Here is a 26879-nt window from a genome sequence, read left to right as displayed (position 1 = left end):
GATTCGTCTTTAGTCTGGTTACGTTAGGTTTCTTTGTCTCCGCTTGCAAACTTGTATGTTATATTTCTTCGATTCAAAATGTCTTTCGTATTTCTTTTATGATGTCGGAAAAGTTTACATTAATAATTTGAGTTTTTCTTAAACCGTTGGTTCACAAGTTTGTTTTTTCTCCACACGAAACTACAAATATGACAGATTGAATTCTCATACTCTCTATTTCTTTCAAAGCAGTCGCCATTACCTGGTCAAAGACTTATTTCCACCACGATTCATATTAACCAAAATAAATTCATTTTTTGGAAGCGGAACTTTCACTTTCCGGATTTCGGAAAATTGTGGAATTCAGTTAAACTCCATAATTCAGAAGAATTCCGGAACTCGGGAAGAATCAGGAATTTAGAAAATTCCGGAATTGAGAAAAACTCCGGATTTCGAAAAAAATCCGGATTGTCCCGAATTCCGGAATGTAAACTAAATCAGAAATTTCTAAATTCCGGATTTTTCCGAATTCCGGAATTTGTCCAGTTTTACCTTCGGGAGTCCGAAAAGTAATAATTCCGGAATTGACTATCCCTAGTTTATACACAACCTTTCAGAACACTAAGCTAGTAGCTGTCTACAAAACAAACAAGTAATGCAAAGCATTTTGCATCCTGCAATACGTCATGTATTAAAATCCGACAGCAGTTTCAGTATCTATCTAGAAATTGCATGTATCTAGTTACTGGCAGCTGAGGTATGAAGAATTGTATTTTGTCTTATACAACCCTGCAAACCACTGAATATCTAAACGGCTTTCGTTAAATCCAAGTTGTAGTACTCACAGTTACATCCATTTGTGTCTGTATGATCGTGTCACTAAAGCTTACTATATGACAGCGTTAGTAAGTCTTTCTCTGCTCTCCCGTAAAGTTGTGATACGATCTACTACAGAATAAAGAACCAATTATCAATTTAACCAAGTTGTTGTATTAGTACACATCTGCTTCCGCCTCTTGTCAACTCTGGTCGATCTCGTTGACGGGACATATTTGCTTTTTTATACCCCTTTCTTCGTTTACTGAACTAAAGAGTAACTATTCTGAAATATACTACTGCGCATGCCTCGTAGATAAATATTTCTGATGCCAATAGTTTCCGTTTTGTCCAAGGAATGTTCTTTTTCTTATTCCCAGCATGACCCTTTTATTACATTATATGAAGAGCATGTAGGTCTAAATACCTCATGTATTACATAGAATGTAGGTTTAACTCTTCCAGCAAAGAAGAAACATGTGATCATAGTATACAACCCACAGAAGTAATAGCTGGCAATACAGTGGTCGTAATCCCTAACGACACAGAATGTGAGCAGTGCCCTGCCCGCTGGTCTAGTGGCTAGCACGTGCGCCTTTGGTGTATGAGGTCCCGGGTTCGATTCCCGGCGGGAGAGCATCTATGATTTTTAACTGTTCCTTATGTTTCTGTGTTCGTGTCCCTGTCGTTATAAGTTATTAGAAAAAGCAAGTTAAACGAGTGAAGCAAGTAAAATTAGCAATAAGTATGTTACTAAAACACGTTCGGTGAGTCAGTTAAAAAAAAAGTGGGCAATGAACTGGCTGTTTGCGCCGTCCATGCGAGTTCGAATCTATCTCGGCTTGATTTTTTATCCATTTGAGAGGAAGTATTGTTTCTTTTTCGCTAAGGCTGTCACTCTTTTCGTATTTTCCGCCGTCGTTCACAATTAAACTAACTGGCTATTCTTACTCTTTCTACGAATGATGGATCTTCTCTTTGGCTTCATGTCAAACATGCACACGTAATGAAAAGACACTGTCGATAATAATAATAATAATAATAATAATAATAATAATAATAATAATAATAATAATAATGATAATATGAAATATTACTAGCTAACTCGTGTGTGTATTTCGACAATATAATTTTATATTATTATGTGGAAATAAGTAAGGCTGGCTGGCGCCCGCCCCCCTAATTTTTTCGGTGCGTCTTATGGGTCCACGGTGTCAAACGTTGGTCCCATCTCACTATCACCTCCTGTTCTCTCGATATAAGTTATCGACATTTTGCCTAAAGAGGGCTCTGCTTGGCTCCATGACTACCCATGGCAATGACTCTTCGTTCATTTTGCATTGAAATCGCTTATTTTTCTGAGTACTATGAGTGCATACTGTCCAACGTTGCTCCCATCACTCAACAGTTTTCCGTTCTCTCGCTATAAATTGCTAATATATGGTTGTAAGGGAGATATGGCGTTACAATAATTACGTTTGAAGAAGAATTGAGGAAGATATTGCCTTGCCACAAACAACACCAACTATTATTATTATTATTATTATTATTATTATTATTATTATTATTATTATTATTATTATTATTATTATTATTATTATTATTATTGTTGTTGTTGTTTTACTTACTACTAATGTTGCCTACCTTTATTTGCAATGCAATGTGTTACTAAAAAGCAAAACAAATAACACTCCTCGCCATTCAGGCTCGCGAACACGAAATACATGATTTATAGTTCTCTGTGTTAGGGGAAAGCACATTTATTATATTATTCTTTAAAATAGCACGTTTCACAAGTTACTTCACTTTCAATGTGTAATTTCATATCATCACTAACAATCATCTTGTTCCGATATGAAAATAACCCCCTCCTGCAAAAAAGAAAAAAAGCCTGACCGTAGCGAAAGGGCGTGAACATTATTTATGCGATTAATCGGGTCCAATATTTCAATAAGTCTCTGCACACATATATTTCAGTAAAAGAGGAAAAGTTATTCAAACTTTCTGAATCCCATTTATGGGCGAAATTTGGTTCCCTTGGAAGTTTTTGAGAGTTTGAAGGGCCGCCATTTTGAACATTTTCATCTGATTATTCTGGTTAACAAACTGAAGATATTTCAACAATTAATGTTTGTGAAAAGTTTCGTCTCAATCCGCTGAAAATTAGGGTGGTTATGGCATTCACAAATAGCGTTATATATATATACAGATAGTTAGATAAATAGACACACAGAGGGAGAGAGAAAAAGTGTTTTGCTCCCTTCTCGCACCTGTGGTGCGTCAGAGCTAAACCGGGCCCCTTTGCAAAACGTATTGATCAGCCTGACCTAAACCCAAACCTCTTACTTGCTAACGTAGAAACGTGGTCGGGAGGTGTAAGGCATTGTAGAAATTGTATTTTTAATAACCATGAGTATGGTCTACTTCCATGTTTTTTTTTTACTTTTTGCAGCTACATCGGAACGTTCAATTTTTATTCTTTACTAATTGCAAATGGCGTTTACATTCAAAGTATGAGGAATTTTGTGGCATTTGTTCGGATATTCTTCTCTTTTGAAATGAAGAAAAGAATAAAAGCAATACACAAAGACAAAAAGTATTATCAGTCCTAAACATTACCAATAATAATTGCTACGAAAGACTAAATACGACCTCTTTTACCATCTCTCATGAGCTGCATGTATTATTAACAAAAAAATTTTAAAATGTCCTCACCGAAGATTCGAACTGGCGACCTTTGTATTTGTAAGCCAGCACCTTAACCACTACACCAAGATCATGGCATAATGATCATTTAGTTATCGGCGTATTTGTTGTATTTGTGTTTTATGTTCCCACTTCAACAATTTTTACTCTTTTTTTCTAAGTTTAACAGCTGCTTCTGGCTTTCTCTTTTGGTGTCGTCCTTTATTTACACTATGCACTATTCTTATTCACAGCTTGTGTCCCTCTGCAATGTCTTATTCAGATTAAACTTTTCTTTTTGCCCCTCAGTAAACATTTGATTGATTTAATTCTCATACTCTCCACGGATGGAGAGCAGGAATGCCAGACTCGAAAAATAGGTGTACATTTACTTTCCTGACAGATAATACACGACAGCAGATGACTTTATCTCTTGTTCACAAAAAAGGAGTCGTGTTGTGCCGTTGAAGTTCACGCCTAACTACACCGTGATATGCTGAGTGATGGGACCTTTGCACCCTGGAATCGTGTTCAGCAGCTTGCACACAGTCATTAAGGAGCGTTCCTGTGTAACGCTCTAGGACACATTTGAATTCCATCGCTCTCTTCTTGCATAGCGCGTCAGCCAGGAAGTTAGCTATACACTCTTTATAGGCTTTAAATCAAATATTCTTATATAGTTGGTTTCGAAATTCGAAATGGACATCTCTTGGGTCATCACATTGTGCCCTGACGAGAATTCTACGAATCGTTGCAACTACAGCTTTAACCGCCTGTGGCGTTCTCACTGTGGGCCGTCTGCTACTACCGGTCAGTAAAACTTACCATTTCATGGTACGGTAGACAAATTGTTCAGTGGTTTGCAGGGGTTTCAGAGTGGCGAATATCCGATGTAGTAGTATGAACACTTTGTGTAACACTATAATTGCAACACGATTCTCGTAGTCGCCCCACTCTATCATTACATGTTCCCACTGCCACGCGTCTCACCATGGAATGAACAGTTTAAAGACACAGCCAACGATACCCAGATGGTAGCAGTTACTCATACCCAGCATGGTCAAACGGCGGTCGAAATCTCTGACAATATTTATGGAATAACTAAGTATACATTAACAAGTTGCACTTATAATATATGCATATATCTAACAATAAAATTCACATTCTATAGTATCACCATTGAGCATACAGGCTGTTTTTAGATTTAAAAAATCATTGTTATCAAAAGGCCACTACTGTAGACGTATTGAAATAATGTTTACTTTTAAATACCATTTAATATCCTTTAAGTTCTATTTTCATATGACAAAGTTAAGTTTGCAGCCTTACACAGGATGTCCAATGCAACCCGGAGTTTGGGATAGTAGAAGTTTTGAACCTGGAGCGATACACACATATTGATAATACCAGAATGAAGCTTTGATCATGCACGTATTTTTAAACTAGGAAGAAACGATTGAAGTGCATTAGGAACAACACAGTGTTGCCAGATGTAAGCGAAGGTGTAAATAAATCTTTTTGCAAATAGTGTAAATTGATTCATAACTCATACGTATGGATGTTTTCTCGTTAATTTTCAGTTTGTTAAGTAGGAGTAGCTTGGAAACTATGTAGCAGAAAAAAGAATTTTTCATTTCCACTGATAACTAATCGGATGAGGCCTCTCTAAGGAGGAGCTAAGAAAATCTTAGTTTTCATATATTAAAACTCTGAATTGGCAACACTGCTGATGTTTCAGTGCATCAAAAGGTGTGTTAAGGATCTGTCTCATTATGCAATTCCTGAAAGCAACGATAAACAAACTTTGAAATTATCATGATAAAATTTTTACTTACATGCACCCGGCAACACTGCTATTCATTTCTATGAGGCTACTTAAAGCAAGATGTATACAAGAACAATTCTCGAACTGTACAAGACCTGAAAACGAACATTCGCAGTGCCATTGAGAACATTAACACTTCTACTCTACGTAAAGTTGCTGCCAACATGGTGAAACGTGTGAATCAGTGTTTGAATCAAACCAGGGGGCACTTCCAGCATGGCTCTAGAGCTGACAACTCTTTCATGATAGTAGCAGTGTTGCCGGGTGCATGTAATTAAAAGTTTTATCATGATAATTTCAAAGTTTGTTTTTCATTGTTTTCAGGAATTGCATAATGTAGCCTGATCCTTAACACACCTTTTAATGCACTGAAACATCAGCAGTGTTGCCAATTCAGTTTTAATATATTAAAACTACGATTTCCTTAGTTCCCTCTTACAGATGCCTAATCCGATTAGTTATCAGTGGAAATGAAAAATACTTGTTTTCTGCTCCATAGCTTCCAAGCTACTCCAACTAAACAAACTGAATATTAACGAGGAAACATCCATACGTATGAGTTATGAATCAATTTATATGTTTTGCAAAAAAGATAATTTACACCTTCGGTTACATCTGGCAAAACTGTGTGGTTCGTAGTGTACTTCAGTTGTAGCTTCCTAATTTAAAAATATGTGCATGAAGAAAAGTTATAAATCAATTTACATGTTTTGCAAAAAAAAAATTTAGTTTACACCTTCGGTTATATCTGGCAACACTGTGTGGTTCCTTGTGTATTTCAATTGTTTCTTCCTAATTTAAAAATATGTGCATTAACAAAGCTTCATTTTGGTATTACCATTATGTGTGTGTCGCTTCAGGTTCAAAAGTACTACTATCCCAAACTCCGGGTTGCATTGTATATTGGACACCCTGTACATTGTTTAGTGTTTGATCCCACATTAAGTATGTTTATGTATTCAACGCATAACGACTTAAAGTATGTTTGAGACTGCTTCCATCAAATTTGATTCAATTCAGCATATCCTTTTGATTTTCTTGAAAAATTACATATGAAGGAAATCTCAAGTATCTCTGGCAACCCCGCCATGTGATTGACTTCACTTGTAAACAAGGAAATTAGTACGCAACTTTGCCACACACATTGACAGATAAATTAAACTAGTAATCAAACTGGACTGCCTCGTCTCTACCACAGGATGACTGACCTTAAGCGGGGGAAAGAAAAAATCTCAAGCATGAAAAAAAAAAAAAAAAACGAAAAACATAACCTTGTTGGAAAGAAGTAATAATAGAGTAACATGCTGGATGAACAACGACATCTGGCAAGCTTTACGTTTAACATAATTCTGAAATATCAAATTTCATAAGAAAATTCACTTTAAAGCACTGTTGATCTTGGAACAGTTGGGAGAGTTCTGAAAAGTTTTAGCCACTTTTGTCTGAAAAGAGTAAAAAAAAAAGAAAGAACTTATTTTTAGAAATGGTCTAATTATATCACTCATAACTTCTGATGATATGCAATCACACGAGGGAGGTTTTATAGAATCACTCTGTATTTGTGATATTCAAGAAATGCTCTCTTGATTATGAAATATCACACCGGGAGTCAAACACATGAATATTGATGCTTGTGTACCTGATATCTACAAGGAAATCCTATTCTAATGCTGTAGAGTTGATATTCCAGCTATCTCCGAGTCTGTCCGGTCATCAGGTCTGAGAAGCGAGACCCAGATTCGAACCCAGGGTCTTGACTCACGAGACCCAGGTCATCAGTGGTGTTTTTTCGACGATGAGTCCCAAGTTTGTTAACCTATAGAGTTAATTACTTGATAATATTAGTATCCGTTAAAAACTCATGACAATAAAATGATCTAAAAAAAAGCTTAGCTAAAAATAGAATACACTGCACATAAGATCTTAAAGATAGGTAAGTACCTTTTAGGCTTGGAAGGAATTTTTTCCTTGAATACCCTGTAATTGTCGCTAATACCTGTAGCAGATACAGATATTACGTGTTTCATTATTTGGAGGCAGTCAACACTGCTCTCCATCACAGATGCAATCGCTGCAACTTCTAAAGGGGTAAAGCGATTCTGCATAACATTATACGCACACGCTTTCACTTCCATCTTTCAACTAATAAGAAAAGAAAGCAGGTTAGTAGTTTATATAACAATATCTTGATCTAAAATTAGAAAGCCCGGATCAGTTACATTCGAAATAACAGTCTCTTGCGTGCGCAATCCGCATTTTTTCCTTACACCGTCAGAATACAATTATTTTACACATACTCATGTTAGCATACAATCATGAAATTTTGGAAAGCACTATCAATGAATTTATGAATGTTAAAATGTTTCTTAAAACTAACAAGGCAGGGTACCTTGGTGTAACACGCCGATTTTGATAAGATTGCACAGACATACAGATCATCAAAAAAGAAGCGACACGTATTTTTTTATATCGGCCAACAAGCGTATTGAAAGGGTCAAATGGGGGCATAAAAATGGGGTCAAAATGAGATTTTATGCAATATAGCGAGAACGAGAAGAGATATCGGGAAAGGTTAAATGTACGAAATACTACCCATAGTTGACGCAAGCCATTGAGGTAGAACTTACCCATGTGAAGAAAGCAGAACATCCGGAAATGGACCAATAACATGTACAACATTGTCATAATGTGGTACAGAAATGAGTGAAGAGGGTGGCAAGGAGCAGGAAGAAAGAAAACACGAAAATGTAAAATACATGTTTTTGCTTTGGGTGCATACGTTATCCATATGCGAAAGAGACGCAAATTTATCTCACTGCACGAAGATTCATCTCTACAAGCATGAAGGATGCAAACGCCGTTCGTATAGGCAGCCAGTGAGACAATACTGCACAGTGGGTTGCATATATTGTGCAATGGGAGCAACGGTGAGATACATATTGGAAACGGGAATGTTTGTAGCTAGTAACACACACACACACACAAAATGCATTGCACAGTAGAATGTAATAGCAGGTGGTCCACATGTAAGATAAAGAGCAACAGCAATATCAGTTCTACGCATGAGTATCTACATTATATCATGAAAATACGCGTACATATGTACGTACAACATAAAAGTCAGCAGAAGTGTATGCTGAAAACAAGACGCTCACTCCTGATAAGTAGCACAAAAATGATATTTCAAGAAGAAATCGTCCAAACAAAAACAGTATTTGCACCACGAACACTTGATGATGGATGGGTTCTGGCACTCTGCTTCTTCGCAGACCAATGACGTCAACTGATGAAAACAAAACTCCACTGGATTTGGAAAATAATCTGGTCGTGATGAAAGATATCCAGAACAAAACCATGCGTATTGGAATAGACGTATGTACCGTGGAGATGAAAGTTGATTATGCACAAGGGATTGAAGTTTCAGTATATTGTCTCTGCTGTATAGATTGATGTTGAGTTGCTGAAGGCGTACCGCATCAGATACTTTGCGTACGAAGTTCTTCCAAATTCTGAAACCATACACATCCAGAGGTTGTATTAACCCAGTTGTGTGTGTAGGTATCGTCATAATGTTGCACTGCTTGTCCTGTGGCATTATTGTTGCCAAGTCGGATCGATCATAACCCGTCCACGAGTCGACTAACAGTACCGTTTGCTCATTGACTTGTGGAAGGAACACTGATTGAAACCACGTCTTAACGATCTGTTTTGTCACTTTCCCAGATGATGATGCACAAATATATAAGTTTTGTGGGCGGAACATTGTTTGCTGAATCCGTGGCCCAAACGTACCATGAAGTTCTTTCAAGACTATGAGCATGGGCGACAGCAATCTTCCACTGGCAGATATAACAGGCTGTATTGTGTAGCTATGTGTGATGGCAGGTAGAGATTGCATTGTTGCTGTAATATGCTTCTCGCCTCGCAAAGCCAGAGAGCGTCCAGAGTGAAATTCTAAAGCAAAGCCACTCTGATCTGTGTTATATACGTTATCCTCGCCATGAGCAGTAATGAGTGATTGTACATTTTGGACGAAGGTTTTAGCTCTTTCGTGCACTTGTGTGGCCTTCGCTGTAATGCTATGTGTTACAAATTTGGTAACTTTGCGTGAGACGATACCGTGACGTGTTTTAAAGCGCCATAACCATTTCTTCGAAGCTTTGAAATTAGCAACGGCTGTTGTTTGGTTTGCTTCTAACGCCAAACGTTGCAAGTCTGTGTCATGGACAATTAAATGCCGCTGTTTTGCTGTCGCAAATTTTTCATACACAGTTCGGTCTATCACGTTTAGCTTTTCACGTTTGGTTCCACCTTCTGTGATCTGTTTCTCCCATCTATATAGATCTGTTCTGCATTTGACACGCTTGAAGTGTTTCTGTACAGATTTCCAGGACATCTTTCTCTTCTTCCCTCGTTTCCAAAACGATACTGCCTTCCGCTTGTATCCCATGTCCACAATATCTCTGCTCTTGACTCCAGTTGTATGTACGTTGGAGGTCGTTGGGCCATCCCACTCATCCATCTCATCTTCACTTGCCATACTTGGGATGTCTGATCTATTGCTGCATAATAGGTCTTCTTCAATCTCAACATACATGTGCCCATTCGTCTTGAAACTTTCTAGGATGTTAAAAATATAGTCCTTGAGCTCCATTTCCGTTACCGTTCGTGGTGTCCGGACATATTGTGTTGCCTGATATGCCTCCACTAGCATATCCACCACATTCAGGGGATTCACATAGACCATCTTGCGACCACAAACGTCACAAGCCCACTTACACCTCACCTGAATTTTGTTACACACGCACAAATACGCACAAGCACACACCACCAGTTACACAACAATCAAATACCACTCCAGCTACCACACTGTCCAATGTTCACCACTAGGTCTCACAAGCAGTTAAACGTCGCCTTGCTTGTCTTGTTGAGAATAGTACCTGTGAAAGACACAAATGCACATACACTTTGCTGGCTCTACACCTCGCGTTTGGCAACTTTGTATACTCAAACCAGCTCGTATTGCATACGCCGCGTCCAATACTCTCACTGTTAAAACTGATTTTGTGTACAACGTCAACTTGCTCTTTCTTTCCTTACAGTACCTGCACCTGTCATAATGTGCTACGTCATCTGACCTCGTATTCCTTCATCTATTAGTCGTTTCTACCACTCAACTTGAGGTTTTGATCTTATATGCAACCCGCTGTGCAGTACTGTCTTGCTGACTGCCTATACGAACGGCGTTTGCATCCTTCTTGCGTGTAGAGATGAATCTTCGTGCACTGAGATGAATCTGCGTCCCTTTCGCAAACGGGTGACGTATGAACTCAAAGCAAAAACACGTATTTTCCATTTTCGTGTTTTCTTTCTTCCTGCTCCTTGCCACCCTCTTCACTCATTTCTGTAGCACATTATGAATATGTTGTAAACGTGATTGGTCCATTTCCGGATGTTCTGCTTTCTTTACATTTGTAAGTTCTACCTCAATGGCTTGCGTCAACTATGGGTAGTATTTCGTACATTTAACCTTTTCCGATATCTCTTCTCGTTCTCGCTAATATTGCACAAAATCTCATTTTGACCCCATTTTTATGTCCCTATTTGACCCTTTCAATACGCTTGTTGGCCGATATAAAAAAATACGTGTCGCTTCTTTTTTGATGATCTGTATGTCTGTGCAATCTTATCAAAATCGGCGTGTTACACCGAGGTACCCTGCCTTGTAAGTCACAGACACTCAATAAAAGTTTATTATTTTTATCATAGACATAAAACACTTTCACCCCTAAAGGGCGGTCAATCAACAACATCTGTTAACGGACAATGTGTTAAAGTTCATTGACTGGAATTTCTTGTCATAAATAAGAAATTATAGACTGAAATGTAAAACTTGAAAATCTTTCGCATATAAGTTATTAGAACGTAAAATCTAATGTGATTTATTCGAAACATACTTTTGACAAAAGCCCTAGAGCAGGCACGTAGCCAGGATTTTGTGAAGGGGGGGTCCGTGACATGAAATACTGTGGTCATCACAAAAGGGGCTCAAACACTCTAAACTACTTTACTGGAACATATATTGGTTCGTTTAGCCAGGATTTCGTAACGGGAGGAGGGAGTGACATGAAATTTTTAAGGCCCAGGAGCTCGATCACTCTAAACTACTTTACTATCAACATATATTGGTTTGTTAGGACAATAAAATGAGGATATGTTGGCAAGTATTTTAATAACAAGTTATGAAAAAATTTCGAGCAAAATAATAAAAAAAAAGTATTGAAAATAATTTTGCAATATTTACGTCCTTCTTCTCTTTATTCAAATATAACAATTTTCCTTTCGTTATGACCTTTATTATTATAAAACGTACATACTGAATACTGTCTTGTAAACTATCTTCTAATATAAATAAAATAATGAGTTTGTTTATGTGTTTGTCTGTCTGTCTGTGTGCGGCCTGCGGACCAGACGAGTGGACCGAGAGTTACCAAATTTTGGTCAGGGGTATCTTGGCCCAGGCCCCAGATCAAGACGAAGCGTTTTTTTTTTTTTTATTTCGAAACAGTGGGGTCTCAGGAGGGTGGTTACCGGAACCGGGCTGGGAACCAGACAAAGTGACCGATAGTTACCAAATTTTAGTCACAAATACCTTGGTCCAGGCTCCAGACCAGAGTTAAACGTTTTTGTCGAAATTCGTACCAGGAGGGTCTCAGGGGGACGTTTACCGGTACACGTAAAAGTAGTAGAAAATGACCGATATTTATTTATTTATTTAACAATCACCAGATACAGCTCAGAGGTCATTTTACATTGAATATCCAACAACATTAAAAATGAAAAGGATTTGGGAAGGTATCGACCAGGGCCTGTTTAACAGGTGCCATCCCGGCATTTGCCTGGTAGGACTGAAGGAAACATTGGAAAACATCAGTCAGGATGGTAGGCAGCGGGATTGGAAGCCACGACCTCCAGAATGCGAAGCCAACGCTCTACCACTTGAGCTATTAGTGTCGAATTCATATTTTCGCGGTCGCAAATCAATGGTGAAGCTCCAGTCGCATAAACGTCCAAATTCACGCTATTCGGCTCCGGGCCGGGGGTCACCGGAGGGGGGGGAGATACCAAGACATATAAAAGTAATCTAAAATGACCGATATTAGTATCAAATCCATAGTTTTCGCGGTCGCTGAGATAAATGGTGATACTCCCACAGACGTTGACTTCCAAATACAACCCCTGTGCGAAGAATGTGTATATTTAACTAGTTTCACAATATATGCGTTCCTTTCTCTGTTGAATCAAATGCTAACAGAACTTTCTTTCAACATAATTTTTTGTTTTTATTATTCCGTCAACTACTGTCGGTTCGAAATGACAGGTTAAAGGAGCAACAGAAACTTGTCCTTGAAATAACATGCTTGATACTGCAAGGATGCGATGACGAAAAGTTATGATTAAAAATGTCCACGCTGTTACACAACGGCACTTATGCTTTCGAAAGCTTGAAATCTCCCTAACTACTAGTAGGAATTCTGAGAATTCCATAACTTTTCTTGAAATTTCAAATTCCCTGACTCTTACAGAACACCTCGCTTACCTCGCCACCATATTGCAAGTAATACAAATCTTCTCATAAGAAAGAGTAAGCAAAAGCTTCCTGTAGTTTCCTTTTTAATTTTTAACGCTGATCCTTCTTTTTGTCATTTCATTTTGTTTTATCCTTCCTTAATTTTTTCATTTCTGGTCTCGAAGGGGGGTCCGGACCCTCCGGACCCCCCCTTGGCTACGTGCCTGCCTAGAGTAAGACCGAATTTTTGAGTCATTGATCGAGACGTCTTGGAGGAGGTTTTCCCAGTGTTTGATGCTTTGTAGTTAGGTTTAAGCCGAAAATTTGATTTTGCCGAAAGTTTTTTCCATAATGTTTTATAAACCGGATGGATGCCTGTTGTCATCGCTTTCGTATTCATCGTTTTATGTGAATATAGATGTTTAAGATGACGACCCACTCGGGAGAGTAACACTCCCGGAAGTACGTTTTTCCGCGCGCTACTCTAGTCAGCTGTTTTACGCGCTATCCTAGCCAGTTGTTTTAAGTTGGTCACAAAATTTATATCATGAAGTACAAGGGGAAAAAAACGAGCCCTATATCATGGAGTACAAGGGGAAGAAAACGAGCCCTGCGGGGCTTCACAAAAGTAAATAAATCACTTTTTTGAGTATTATTTTCATATTATTTTAATTTAATAAGTGTTATAAAAATGTAAAAAAAATATAAAAAAAACTTTCCTCGTTCCGGGTTTTAACTCACGCCAAAAGAGACTGTTGTTACTAGCATATAGCGCTAGCCCACTTTCTTTTTACTTCCTGACTTATTTTCTACTGCAACCACTGTTCAGGACTTCTAGACACGACAGGGACACGAACACAGAAACATCGAGGACAGTTAAAATTCCACCCTTGCTACTACAGAGGGACTCGAACCCCCAATGGGCTTCACCTCACAATCATCAGCCTAACGCCTCAGACCACTCGGCTACACCCACCGGCACCCACTCAGCCACGAAGACCGACAGCAGCAAGCGTTTGATTTCTGCTATTTTAATGTATCGTGGCAAGTAGTGGATAACGCCAACCAATCAGAACTGTGTTTCTTGTTTCTACTTCCGGGAGCATTACTCTCCTGAGCTAATCCTTTAAGATGTTGTTATCAATCAGTTCCACCTGTCTTGAGGTTTGTGAAGCGATTGTGTTAGCTTGCTCTGCCTGTCTCTGTGCTAATGAAATTTCTTCAATTTCTTGTTCAATTGAAATCAATGTCTTGAATAGTTTGTGGACGGTCTGTGAAGTTGATCATGGAATTTAGCTCTCGTTTAAATTTATCCCAATTTGTGTGATAGTTTTTAATAGAAGGGATGATATGAATGGTTGTTTTGTGTGCCAGTTTGAAAAGAACAGGGTCGTGATCTGAGTCCAGTGCTGAAATAACATATGGTTGACTGTAATGGGCCGTACTTGGTAAGTACAACATCTAGAAAGTATCGTTTGCCTTCAAATTTGGGGTAATGTTGGATCTTCTGGGGTGCTTATATTAAAAACAGAATTTAATAAATAGCATGTAGTGCGTCTCCGGAATCATTTTGAATATGAGATTTCAATTCCCCAATGAACATGGGTTGTTTTGTGCTTAAATTTCCTGCAGGACGACTCTTAGACCAAGATTTGCAATGATATCAAAGTCAGTTGGCTCAAGAATTGCAGAGGGCGGTCGGTACACTGAAACCAAGATGAGAACAACCCGAGGAGTCTACAGCTCAATTACTAGGGCTTCTAATGTTATTAAGGGAGTAACAGGTAGTGATCGTGCAGGTAGGTCTCTTCTACCAAGTATGAATAGTCCTCCTCTATGTAGATTTGTTCTGTCTAGTTTCTGTGTGATGTAATTTGGAACTCTCCAGTCCTTAATTCTATTGGTGAAGCGTATTTCTTGGATAAGGCATGTATCTATTTGATGATCTGTGATGAAGCGTACCAACAGAGATTTTTGTAAAGTCCATTGGCATTCCACGTAGCTACTGTATAACAAGAGAGTGGCTTATTTTGGTTCATTTAGAAACAGCCATCATTAAGTATTTCGAAAAATGTTTCTATAATAATAGTTGCTTTTGTATCCATGTCATTTGTCTGTTGGAGTTTCGGTAACTCCGTTTGTATATGTGGGATCAGTTTCTTACAGTCAAGACTCTTTAGAAACTCTAATATTGATTTTACATCGGTGAAACTTGTAAATGGTAGATTACTGGGATTGGCTGCGTTGTCTGATGTTTGTGATGGTTCTCTGAAAACTGAAATTTCTGAGGTGTCTGACTCGGTGGCTGCGACTGTTGTTTCAACGATAGAATTTCAGAAATTCAGAATTTTGTAAATTGACAATGGTAAGTGTGTTTACTGGTCATTTATTGTTTATGGTTTGTGTTGTTTGTTGCCTGTGTTTCTTTAATGCCTCTGAGTACGGTTTATACCGGATAGCCTCTCTAGTTTGCCGGCTGAGGTCCATTACAATTGGATAGGCTTTGGTGAAGTGTCCTTGACTGCACGTAAGACATCTTGGAAAAACTTGGCAAGTGTCTTGTGAGTGCCTCATTCTCTGACACCGGTAACATTGCAAAACAGATGGAAACCTGTAAGGTTCTATTTTAACTTCGTAGTACATTATGGGATCTATTTCACATATTTCTTTTGATTTAATCGCCTTTTCTAGTGTTACTAGGAATAGTAGAATCATAACTTTAGGTTCTCCTTGCGCTCCACGACCAGACATTTGAGTGACACTAAGAGATTTGAATCCTAGCTTTGTGAGTTCCTCTTGCAATTCTTTATTATCTTTAGCTATTGATAGTTTCCATATAACCAGTTTTAAAGGTTTTGTGTCTTTCAATATGCCGGTGGCAAATTCTGTTTGTTTCTTCGCAGTACACTTTGATTTTTATTGAAATCTTCATTGTTTTGATGCAATTTGATGCGTTCCTTGTTATGCTGAATTTCAGGAGGCTCTTTAAGTGGGTATGCTGAGTTTTAACGAAAATATATATGCCTTTGACGCCATATATATAAATATTGGTGGTGGTTTGTAGATTGCTTTCTGAGATATTGGCACAGAAGCTGTGGGTCCTATGTCCATGGCTTCTGAATTCTGAGAGAGAAAGAGAGTGAAAATAATTTCTCAGTGGTAGTGGTGGATATTTTCAGGTGGTGGAAATTTGTTTTTGGTTTGTACATTGCCGTCCAGGGAGGAACACCTGCGTTTCATGTCTCCCACTACAGTAAATTCAATATCGTTACTTGAAGTAGCAGTAAGTCGAGTATTTGTGGTTTGGTTTTTAGGGAGTATAAGGAAATTTTCTGGTTTGTATGTTCCCTTCTCTTTTATGATTGAGTCATGTGCATTATGCTTTCTTTAGGGGAGGTGCTGTTGGCCCCTGCATAGTTATCTTTGAATCTGATCGCATATTGTTTTAGTTGTGCTATACCCCTAAATTCTGCTAGAACTTCGGAATTTAACCTAGGTGAAACGGCTGATCCATTTGAAATAACATTGGAACATAATTGATTTTTTTTGTGAAACGACACATGTCAAGTCAGACATGAAATTAACAAAAATATCGTGATTACTACTCATAGATACACATTTTGTGAGGTATCTGCACCTGTCAAGCTGTTGCCTAAACTTTGAATATTATAAATAAATAGACGTTTTTGGAGAAATTATACTGTGAAGTATGTTTTTTTTATTTTTCCTAAAAACTTGTTTTTTCTGACATGTGTCGTTTTACAAAAAAAAAAAAGGTTAAATTAGTGTTTACCTCAAAATGGGTTTTTATCATTTTGCTTCGATTAAAGTTCGTATTCTATGGGAGTAGGGTGTTTCGAAAGTAGAGTTTCTTATAAATTATTATCATTACGGTTTCACTCAAAAGTGTATCCTAAGGAAGAAGAGAATTCAAATATTTCCCATACATCTATTTCCCCGTGTGAAGAACGGGTACTTTCAAGTAGTTAAAATAAAAGTGAATGAGTTTAATGAGATGGTTCGTATTTTTTAAACATGTTGTATAGGTCTAATTGTATGCAGTAAACTAGAAAATTATTGCATGAAAGTTAACATCCACGACCACGATGAAACACTAGTAAGAACGTTCTTTCCTTATTTGATTCCGTGTATTATACTTACTTATTCCGATTCCTAACAAACTATTCGCATCAATATACAAGTCACTTCATTTAGGAAAAAAAATATCCTAATAATCTTCTTATTCATTCTTCTTCTTCTATTTTTTAAAATCTCTTTTGAGATATTTATTTTAAAAGGTGCAGAACATTTGTCTTTTTCACCAATATCACTAGTTATTAAATTAAGTAAGTTAATTGAGTAAATTAAATAAGTAAGACATTAGCAAATATCATTAATTAGTGTTTACTAGTGCACCCTTATATATATAGATGTGGGTGTGTTACTTTCATTTTTTATATTTCAACTACCATATAATTGAACTATGACTTAATTTAAAATCTTGCAATTTTACTTGTGTATATTATTTCTTTATATCACTTTCGAGAAACCAAAACAAAATGCACAATGTTAAATATTTCCATGTTAATTGTATCAAAGCAATCGAATAAATATCCAATGTTCAAAATTAGGCCATGAACTAGTAACGGTACTCGTCGCAAGTCCTTCCATAATTACTTGTTGCATATTTCGTTATTTTTAATTAATTATTTTCGTATAACGGGACGTGTGGCTCAGTGGTAGAGCGTTCAAATCTCGCGCGTGGAATACCTAGTTTGGTCCTAGCTCTGGCCAAATGGGCTTTGTGATGCACAAACACCGTGTGCGTCGGTTTTCTCAAGATTCTCCTTTCCTCCCGCTTTCGGCATTCCATCAGTATAATTTATCTCATCATTGTGTTTCCCTTAGTCTCGGTACATAAACGTGGGACATTAAATCCCAAAAAAATGAATAAAAATACTTTGTATTAGTAATACACTGTAAAATAATACTGTATAATAAAAAAGATATTAAACTTAAATATAAATAAATGTCCTAAAAACTTCCTCAACACTAAATGTATTAATATCTTCATTTCCCTGATCTAATTCTATGACCTACGGATCCCGGAGGTTTAATGCAGCATTCACAAAAGTTCTTAGCCTAAAGAGCATAATCATAGGATGTTTAACTGAAAAGTTCCATTTCATTCTATTTTCTCATTTTTTGTAAATTGGTTACATCCTCCTCCATAATAACGTTGTCGCAAAATGAGGGAAGAATGCATCGCAACTCTGATCACCTCTGTTGTTTCTGGGCAAGTTCTGTAGATGAATTGTTAGATAACATCAAGAGGAGCTGAAGGAACTTGCGTTGTTCTCTCATCAATTCAGGTTGTAATCAGAATGTGTTGCTATTTTCTTATTTTTGATTTGATTTTGAGCTTAGCGTTGCTTTCAGTATCGAGGCTATATGAGACGTGGACCTATAGCTTAACATGGGATCCGAACCACATGAGCATCCGCCGGAAATTGAACCCGGTTCTCGCACACCAAAGGCACGTACGCCAATAGCTTAACAACGAGGGTGCTCTGCATGTTTTCGTAATCAAACATAACTACAAAACATTTGAAACGGTTTGGGTATGATTGGATAAAAAGGTGCACATGTCGGAATTGTGCATTGTGTCATTTAAGCATTATTCTCAACTGGAAACATGATTCTTTTCCCTGTGTTTCCCTATTCACTAGAAAGGCGAATATTTTTAGTTACATCAAATCATAAGCGCTTGAAATGCGAAAAGAGGTGTTTTTCGATCCCTTTTCCTGTCCCTACATTGACCAACAAACGTGAGAACGTTGAAATTTACAATTTAAACCTTACGTACGCGCATTTTCAGAAGATATATATCTATATTAAATTTATCGAAAACAGCTAGCTCTACAAATTGAACTTAACAGATTGGGCGCTGACCCTGTTTGACCTATCTACCCCTTGGTTACTGACCTGAAAGAACGTTCTAACTTCAGTGGGAATACGTGCGTTTTGGCAGTTGGTCTTTCCTAAATTCATATAGCCCATGTTTTATGTAAATTCATGTAGCCAGTTTGCTTGCTACGATTATCATAATTCAATGGTATTTGCTACATTTTATCTACAATGTCATTGAGGAATTACAAGAAATTTGTGTAAAACTCACTGTAAAAATATGTATTCTCTCACTCATACTTTTAGGGATTATTCATTAAGTATGTACGAACTTATAAAGGGGGTAACAAAGCGACTTTTATTTACTTATCGACTGATACGAAAATAAAAAAGAACGTACCTGTACTTTATATCTGCATGTGTAGTGCCCTTGTACTTTATCTATGACTATGTGTGTGATGGGGGGGGGGGATTTAACGCATATCGCATGTCTTGTGCACATGGATACTTTTTACTATTGCCCTACGTAGAAAATTTATGGTATTTCATGTAGAAGTGGTAATAGAACAGAAGAAACGCAGATCAGGCTGTATTCACACTTTATATTCGAGTGTGAATACAACATGATCTGGGTTTCCTCTGTGTTCTATTACCACTTGCACATGAAATAACATCATTTCCCTATGTAGTGGAACAGTAAGAAGTATCCTCGCGCACGGAAGACAAGGGGGTTCTCATGTATACTATTACCCAAATTTATACACTTCATGTCCAATTATTGTCTTATATGTTTTATATTTTATGTGAATAAGTAACAATAGATAACTCAAATGCTAAATATAAAAGTACAGTCAATGATCTGCATCAAACACTACATCACTATAATCAAGAAGCTTAGGAGTCTCATCTTCATCAGAAGTCTGATTCATCCATTAACACTTCTACAAGTTTTTGCAGCATTGGGTCGCCTTCAGTCCATTGAATTTCCAACTGATCATTCACAACATACCATCCATGGTCAGATGATAGTGGGATATTGGGAACTGCTTTGTCTGCACTGTACCGTGGTACCATAAGAAAGCATGATAATTGGCCCTTTCTGCATGAATTCGTAGAGAATTTCTACAAGAAGGCAGGACACTTGTGTATATCCCCTTTAAATTGACAGTAATGTTCCAGATTTGGGACTGAATCTCTGTAGAAATTTTTCATAGCGAAGACTATTTACGTCTCCTGTAGTTGCCACCATACATAATACACGTAAATTGCTCCGATTGCTCAAACAAGGAGTCACTGTAAGAAACACTTCTTTCAAGAGAGAGGAATGTTTGAATGTAGTCTGGATGTTGCATAAGGGTCTTCAGTGGTTTTCTTACCTTTCCTTACAAAGGTGCTAATGGTGTCACAAGGTCACAACTCGTGTAAGCATGAAGTGCTGGCAGTGAAGAACACATCTCTCTTCCAACTTCATTAATGACAAGGTGCACATTAATGAGACGCCTTTTGTTTCCAGTGTCTATATCAAGCAGAATTGTCTGCTCCATACGCTGTGCAAAGTTCATAAATAGAACAAATACATGAGTATCTGGAGATCTAACTATTATTTTACTATCACGAGGAGAACTTTCAGTAACAGGCAAACAATGTAAAATCATTCTTGTATCTGCTTTCTCCTGGCTTGACTGAAGTTTCTTTAATTTCTATTGCACTAGCTCCTTAACCATCAGGGGAAGTGAGAAAGATACATTTACACTCATAAACAAAATACACTCTTCTTCTTTGTAACTTTCTAGAATACGCGACTTTCTTCCACTCACTCAACAAAAACAGTGCCATGTTCTGTTTATTTTCATTACATGATAGAAACCTTTTCCGATCTCTGGGAACTTTTTTCAGCTTCTCCTTTATTAGTTGAGCTGTAGTTGAAACTCTTCTTGCCCTTTCTAAGCTTTTAATTCTTAATGGCCTGTATGTGTCTGCCACAAAATCAACACGAGGTACTTTGGGAAGTTGTTCCAATATAATCTTTGCTAACTCTCCAAATTTAATTGACAGAGAGATCTGAGTTTGGTAAAGAGCATTACCGCCTATGATACAAATGACATCTTCATTTGGTCTATCTGCAAGGTGACAATCTTTTTCTTGCATATGTATAACTTTCAATTTATCTGTCTTCAGAGGCATACTATCACTGGTTGCCAAAGCCTATGGTACTGGACCCAGAGGTTATTTCAGAACTCTTTCCATGCTAATGTCGTGCTGCAAAGCAAGAAGAAGCTGCTGCCCAAACACGTTTCGTTCTACTCTTATTTCTCTTAATTTATTGGCTGGCCCAGACACCTTGGAAACTTTAGCAAGGTTTCCAAATGTGTTGAGCTTTTGTTTAGTAATAGGTTCATAAAAGCTTTTTTGATTTATCAATGATTCTCTCCTTGATAAATATGATGTGTACATTTCTCCCACTTTATGCGCTGTTAGAAGATCTTGGTCATTTGCTTTGGCTGCTGGAATACCTGATGATAGGCAGTATAAAATGTCCTTGTTCTCAGCGTTGAAGGGATTCAGAAAGTTACTTGCTTCAATGACTTTACATGTATCCTCTTCATTGTGGGTAATTTCTGGTGGTCTGACGTCTTTGTATGTGAATTTTTCTGAAGTGTCAATATCAGCCATTTCCAAAGTTACTTGAAGATAGCTTGCTCTATAAACCATCTGCAGTATGCAGTATGATTCCTGCTAAAACCAATTATTCCAGCATATGATTTTGCATGTCAATTATATGTTTATTCTATAGTTATTCATTTCTAGATAAAGGAACACTAGATCGGTTGACGCGAAGCCATTCTGCCTAAGAAGATGTTCTGCTCCTGGACATCATGTCTAGAACATACAAATTGACATATCTTCCGAAATTTTGTTGTCACAACTGAAGAAAAGTGCACACATCCCCTTCAGAGAAGACAAATGAAAGCCAAAATTGTTTTTCCTGTTGCTCTGTGAAACTGGAGAAGGGTCCAAACATAGTCCATGTACTGCATCCACATTTGTGCAGTTTCCGAAGTTCACCCTTGCGAACCCTACCCTTGAGCTTCGAATACGTGCCAGGCTTCGGGTATACTTTCGGGTACAAATTACCTCAAAACCCCGGTAGCCAGAATTAGCCCAGGATAGGGGACTTATATTTAAGAAACTGACAATCCCAGCAAATGCAGAAGTTTTTGTCTGAGAAAAAAAAGAATTTAATCTCTCATTTCTAGTTCTATTAGTCTTCTAGTTCTGAGTCTGTGCTAAAATTACTGACAGAAATAAGGACAATGAATTATGATTATTTTGTAGAATATAACGCTTTAATATCACAAGAATTTCATCTTCCGATTTGCTCAGTTGTGAAAAATTATAGAGTATATTACTATACTATGTAAAGTATGTGTACTGTAGCTGATTTCTGATGACAATCAGAAAAGGATTAAAAGATAAATAGTAATAGTTTTTTATTAAGGGGGAACTATAATTACTTTTATTTCAATAAACATTTTGGCTTAAAATGTTTGTTCGGGTTCACACCTTCCCCTTCAACCTAGGATACGGAAATGCAAGAACATATTATTTAGATTTTGATTATTGATTCCAGTATATTTCTCAGATCTAGGCCTGTGCGATATGTCGATATATCGATATCGATATTGACACATATTAACATTCGATGTTGTAAATATATCAACATCGATATATCCATATCCTAAATTTTCGATATTTATCTTCGGGGGGGGGGGCTTATGACCCCCAAGACTTGGGATGGATGAAGAAAAAAATCTTAATTTTTACAATAATGTCTTCCAATGACAATTTAATACCACAATTTGCAACTTAAATAAATCCACTTGCAAATTTGCAATGTGCATTATTACTGTACTTTGTTAGACACCAAAGCTTTTTTGTTCCCGAAAAAAAGAAAAAAAAAAGCACCTGTTAAAAGCAAGTACTTCGAACTTTGACCTAGAATTTATCATAAGAAAGTTTTTTTGCTCCCCTTTCTCGTAGATTTCCATCCCATTTGACCTTTGAGACCGCTCATTGACAAAAACTACATACATGACCACTGTATGCTGACACGCTCTTAGGCAGAGTTAGAGATTTGGAAAGGGGATGAATGTTCAATAATAATAATAATAATAATAATAATAATAATAATTATTATTATTATTATTATTATTATTATTATTATTATTGGGTTCAGAACTAGGTCCCATCTCTTTACCTTACATGGGAGGACCGCAAGTGTGCTACGCCAATGGTGTCCCTTAGTCTGTGTTTGTCTCTCTTTCCGTTTCTTATGGATGTTTGTTGTTGTGTTGTTAGGCTTTTATATTAAACCTTTACATTATGTAACCTTTTTTTCTCTTTTACTAGTTTTTTTTTTTTTTTTTTTTTTTAGGAAAAGGGAAGAAACTGCTTTCCTCTGATATCTATTTCTTGCCATTCATCTTGTTTGAACTGCTTAAGTAAGATCATTTTGTAACTTTTTATGTCATCCATTTAACTCTCAATAATAAGAGTGTCGCCACACTGATACATTTGTAACAAAATTCAGGTTTGGTCCAACGCCTTTTTTAATTCTCAACCAACCCAACGACTTAGCATTTTGGGTTGCCCACTTTTGTAGGAAAAGGAGAATTGCAGGTGGTCATATATACATAAATTGTCAGAGTCCTCAAGCGAGAACTTAAAATTTATATCCAAATACGTTGCTACCGTAGATTTCCGGTGGTATTCAATTTTAAATGTCTCTCACACCTACGTCCACCAATGAATTGATTGCAGACCACTTGATTTAATAACCTTAATAATCCTACTTTTCAGAAATATAGGTCTTCAAAAATCCGCAAGGAGGTAGTGGTTTGAGATCTGGCCTATGGTCTATATCTGATATTATTTCATATGACAATTATCAATATCAGGGGCGGATCCAGGACCGACTTCTGGGGAGGGGGCGGTGGGTTGTCATACTGCTACTTAGAACTACTTTTAAGAGGTTCAAACTCTGGAATGGGTTTCATTTATATATATAAAATAAAAAAGTTTTAGGGATGCGCACGGGACAAGATTTGCGGCTGTCTCGTCTCGAAAATGTACTGTAAAAGTTATGTCTCGACTCGAAAAATGTATATTTCACTATTGGAAGAGCCATGTCTCGACTCGAATTTTGTCAGGAAAATCCTGTCTCGACTCGTCTCGTGCGCATCCCTAAAAAGTTTCCTCTTCTGGGTGGGACCATCGCCCCGATCGCCCCCCTGGATTCGCCACTTATCAATATATATAATCGTAATGCGCGCACCCAGAAAAGTTTGTTGAAAGTGGTCCATTTTTTGGTGGGGTTCAACACGTCTACATATTAAACCTGTGTTATTCTACACTTGAAAAGACGGTAACTAATTGTTAATTACTGCCATCTATATTCTCAGAAAAATGATAGAACTAGATCGTTTTTGGGAAAAAAGGAATACAGATGAAGTGTGAAAACAAATCTTCAGGCCACATCAATCATTTCTTTGTTAAACAAGCATAGTTTTTTCTTTAAGAAAGTGTACAAACGTCAGTCGAGCTACAAATTATTTTCTTTCTTTTTTTAAAGGGAGGGGCCGGACCTGGTGAATCCCCCATGTGGGTGTGCCCTTAGTTAGCTGTAATATATGCATTCTCCTTCATCCGTTAGGTACGCCAGTCATCTACAGGGAGAGCTGTATCATACAGTCCATCCAATCTAGGACATTTAACTACAGGTATACTATATGTCACGACTTACGCAGACATGTTTGTATTTTTAGAGTAAAAACTTTCGTTCTAAATTTCCTGATTCGTCCGCATTTCATACGCTCTAGTGCACTGTCAATTCAGTTTCAGACACTTCACATCAGAGGCCTGCAAACCCAGGCCCGAAGACGGCCCGGCCCGACCCGAATGGATCTGAAGTCTGTGCCCGGCTCGACCCGGCCCGGCCCGGCCCGAATCTCGAGCCGGGCTCTAGCCGGACCGGGCACATTTCGGGCCGAACACCGTGGAAGACGGATCGGAAACTAATGTTGGCAGCCTGTGTTAATCGTAATGTGTTTGGGAAATTAACTCTTTATTCAAGACTGTAAAGTATTGTACTTCTACTACTCTTATTATTACTACTACTGCTACTGCTATTATTATTATTATTATTATTATTATTATTATTATTATTATTATTACTTCTACTACTACAACTGCTACGACTTCGCGTCAGAGTTGACATGTCTGGTGGTACATACTTTACAATGTAAGTACAGAAAGGGGGGCCGCGGTGGCTCAGTGGTAGAGCGTTCACCTCTGGTGCTTGGGGTCCTGGGTTCGATTCCAGTCCCCGCCAAGTGAACTTTGTGGTGGACAAACACCGTGTGCGTGGGTTTTCTCGGGGTTCTCCCGTTTCCTCCCACCTTCATTCCACCATTTCATTCATTACTCATCATCACCGTCTCCTTTAGCCTACGCGGCATAATCGTGGGACGTAAAACTGAAAGATTTCATTTCATTTTTTTTCTAAGTACAGAAAAAATCGAAGAAATACTAGTTATTATGGCCAGTCTGCGTAGAATGCGAACAGTTGCTTGACGAGGGGCAATGGTGGCTCAGTAGGTAAAGCATTCACATCTGGTGCAAGAGGTCGTCGGATCGATCTCTCCTCGTCGTCGGATAGTTGATATCAAGAAAATGAAAATATAAGGTTTCCTAAGAAACCAATAGTGCAAAATGAACATCGCTTTACTGTATGTCCTTGTACGCATCAAATAGCACGGAAACAGAGTCAACAGTTTCAGGCTTTAGAGCATTTCTCTGTTCCTGAGTACTAAAAGCTCTTTCAGTAGACGCACTAGAAGCAGGGATGATGAGATACTGACGCGCTAATTTACACAATTTTGGTAATATTTGTTCTTGTTGCTTCCACCACTGCAGTATACCTAGTTCTCTTACACATGATGACATGTTGAGGTAGATGTCTACTTCATCATCAAATTCACCAGAGACTGAGGACCTTATGCAGAGTCGTTTTGACGTCTGATTAACGCCATACTACAGGGTTGACTAACGGAGGGTTATCAAAATTGTATTCAGAGTCTCTGATTAGGACGTAGTATTTGACGAAGTTAATCACATGTGACTAATTAATCTAAAGGAGAGGCTAATCTTTTACCCACGGTTTAGCGTGCGACACATTTCGTATTTCATTTATTTTCATTTTTACAGACTACGCATGCGCTGATCTACTTTTCCGTAGTTGCCACATTTATTTTTCTTACCCGATGCATTGTGATTATACCAGCTAATCATACCCAAAACACGTTTTTAATTGTACTCAAAGTAGACTCTGAATACCAAAAAGTGCACCTTTCTTAGTAAAGAGTTAGTATGATACTAACTAGACTGTGACTAACACTCGATTAACAAATTCTCTCTGAATACCGCCCTGAATGTCTATCTTCCCAATCCATATAGTTTATTCTTCTTGGTAGGTGGTTCCAAGTTATGCCAACTAGCCTAAAGGAGACGATGGTGATGAGAAATAAATGAAATAGTGGAATAAATAAAGTGGAAGGAAACAGGAGAATGCCGCGAATCCCCCACACGGTGTTTGTCCACCACAAAGTTCACTTGGCGAGAGCTCGGATCAAACTAGGGACCCCATACACCAGAGGTGAACGCTCAACCACTGAGCCACCGTTCCAGGAACACCTAATCGACCCTGGCGATTTGGCGATTTATTTGATCATTATATTTTGTTATATTTGTAGCATCATACTATAAACAATACATGAACATGTAACACCATTCGATATTTGCCTTGCTAATTGAACATTACTACAAATTGCACTGATCTTATGAGCACGCCAGTTCATGATTTTGCCCTCCGTGGTCCAATGGTAGCGTACCAAATTCTACTTACTAGGTCAAGTACTAGACTTTATCATATGTTCTTTAGGTAACTATGGCTCAGGCTGTATAGATGATGATGGGATGAATTGGTGGAAAGAAAACAGTGGGAGGAAGCGGGACCACCCCAGAAACTCTCACGCACAC

General features: G+C 37.8%; 1 protein-coding gene across 1 annotated transcript in view; it reads right to left on the bottom strand.

The window, feature by feature from the left end:
- Positions 1-17129, bottom strand: part of LOC145692030 (dynein regulatory complex protein 9-like) — a 47831-nt gene extending 30702 nt beyond the window's left edge. The window contains exons 1-2 of the mRNA XM_081767324.1: positions 17037-17129; positions 7247-7447 (exon numbers count right to left, since the gene is read on the bottom strand). Of these exons, the coding sequence (XP_081623450.1) occupies positions 7247-7440 (194 nt within the window). The 5' untranslated portion in view covers positions 7441-7447; positions 17037-17129. The remainder of the gene's footprint in view (positions 1-7246; positions 7448-17036) is intronic.
- Positions 17130-26879: the final 9750 nt, after the last annotated feature.

Source organism: Thermobia domestica, chromosome 8 (genome assembly GCF_964235325.1).
Source record: "Thermobia domestica chromosome 8, izTheDome1.hap1.1, whole genome shotgun sequence".
In the NCBI taxonomy this organism is placed as follows: domain Eukaryota; kingdom Metazoa; phylum Arthropoda; class Insecta; order Zygentoma; family Lepismatidae; genus Thermobia; species Thermobia domestica.
The sequence above is the reverse complement of the archived record's forward strand: the minus strand, read 5'-3'. Positions and strand labels throughout refer to the sequence as shown.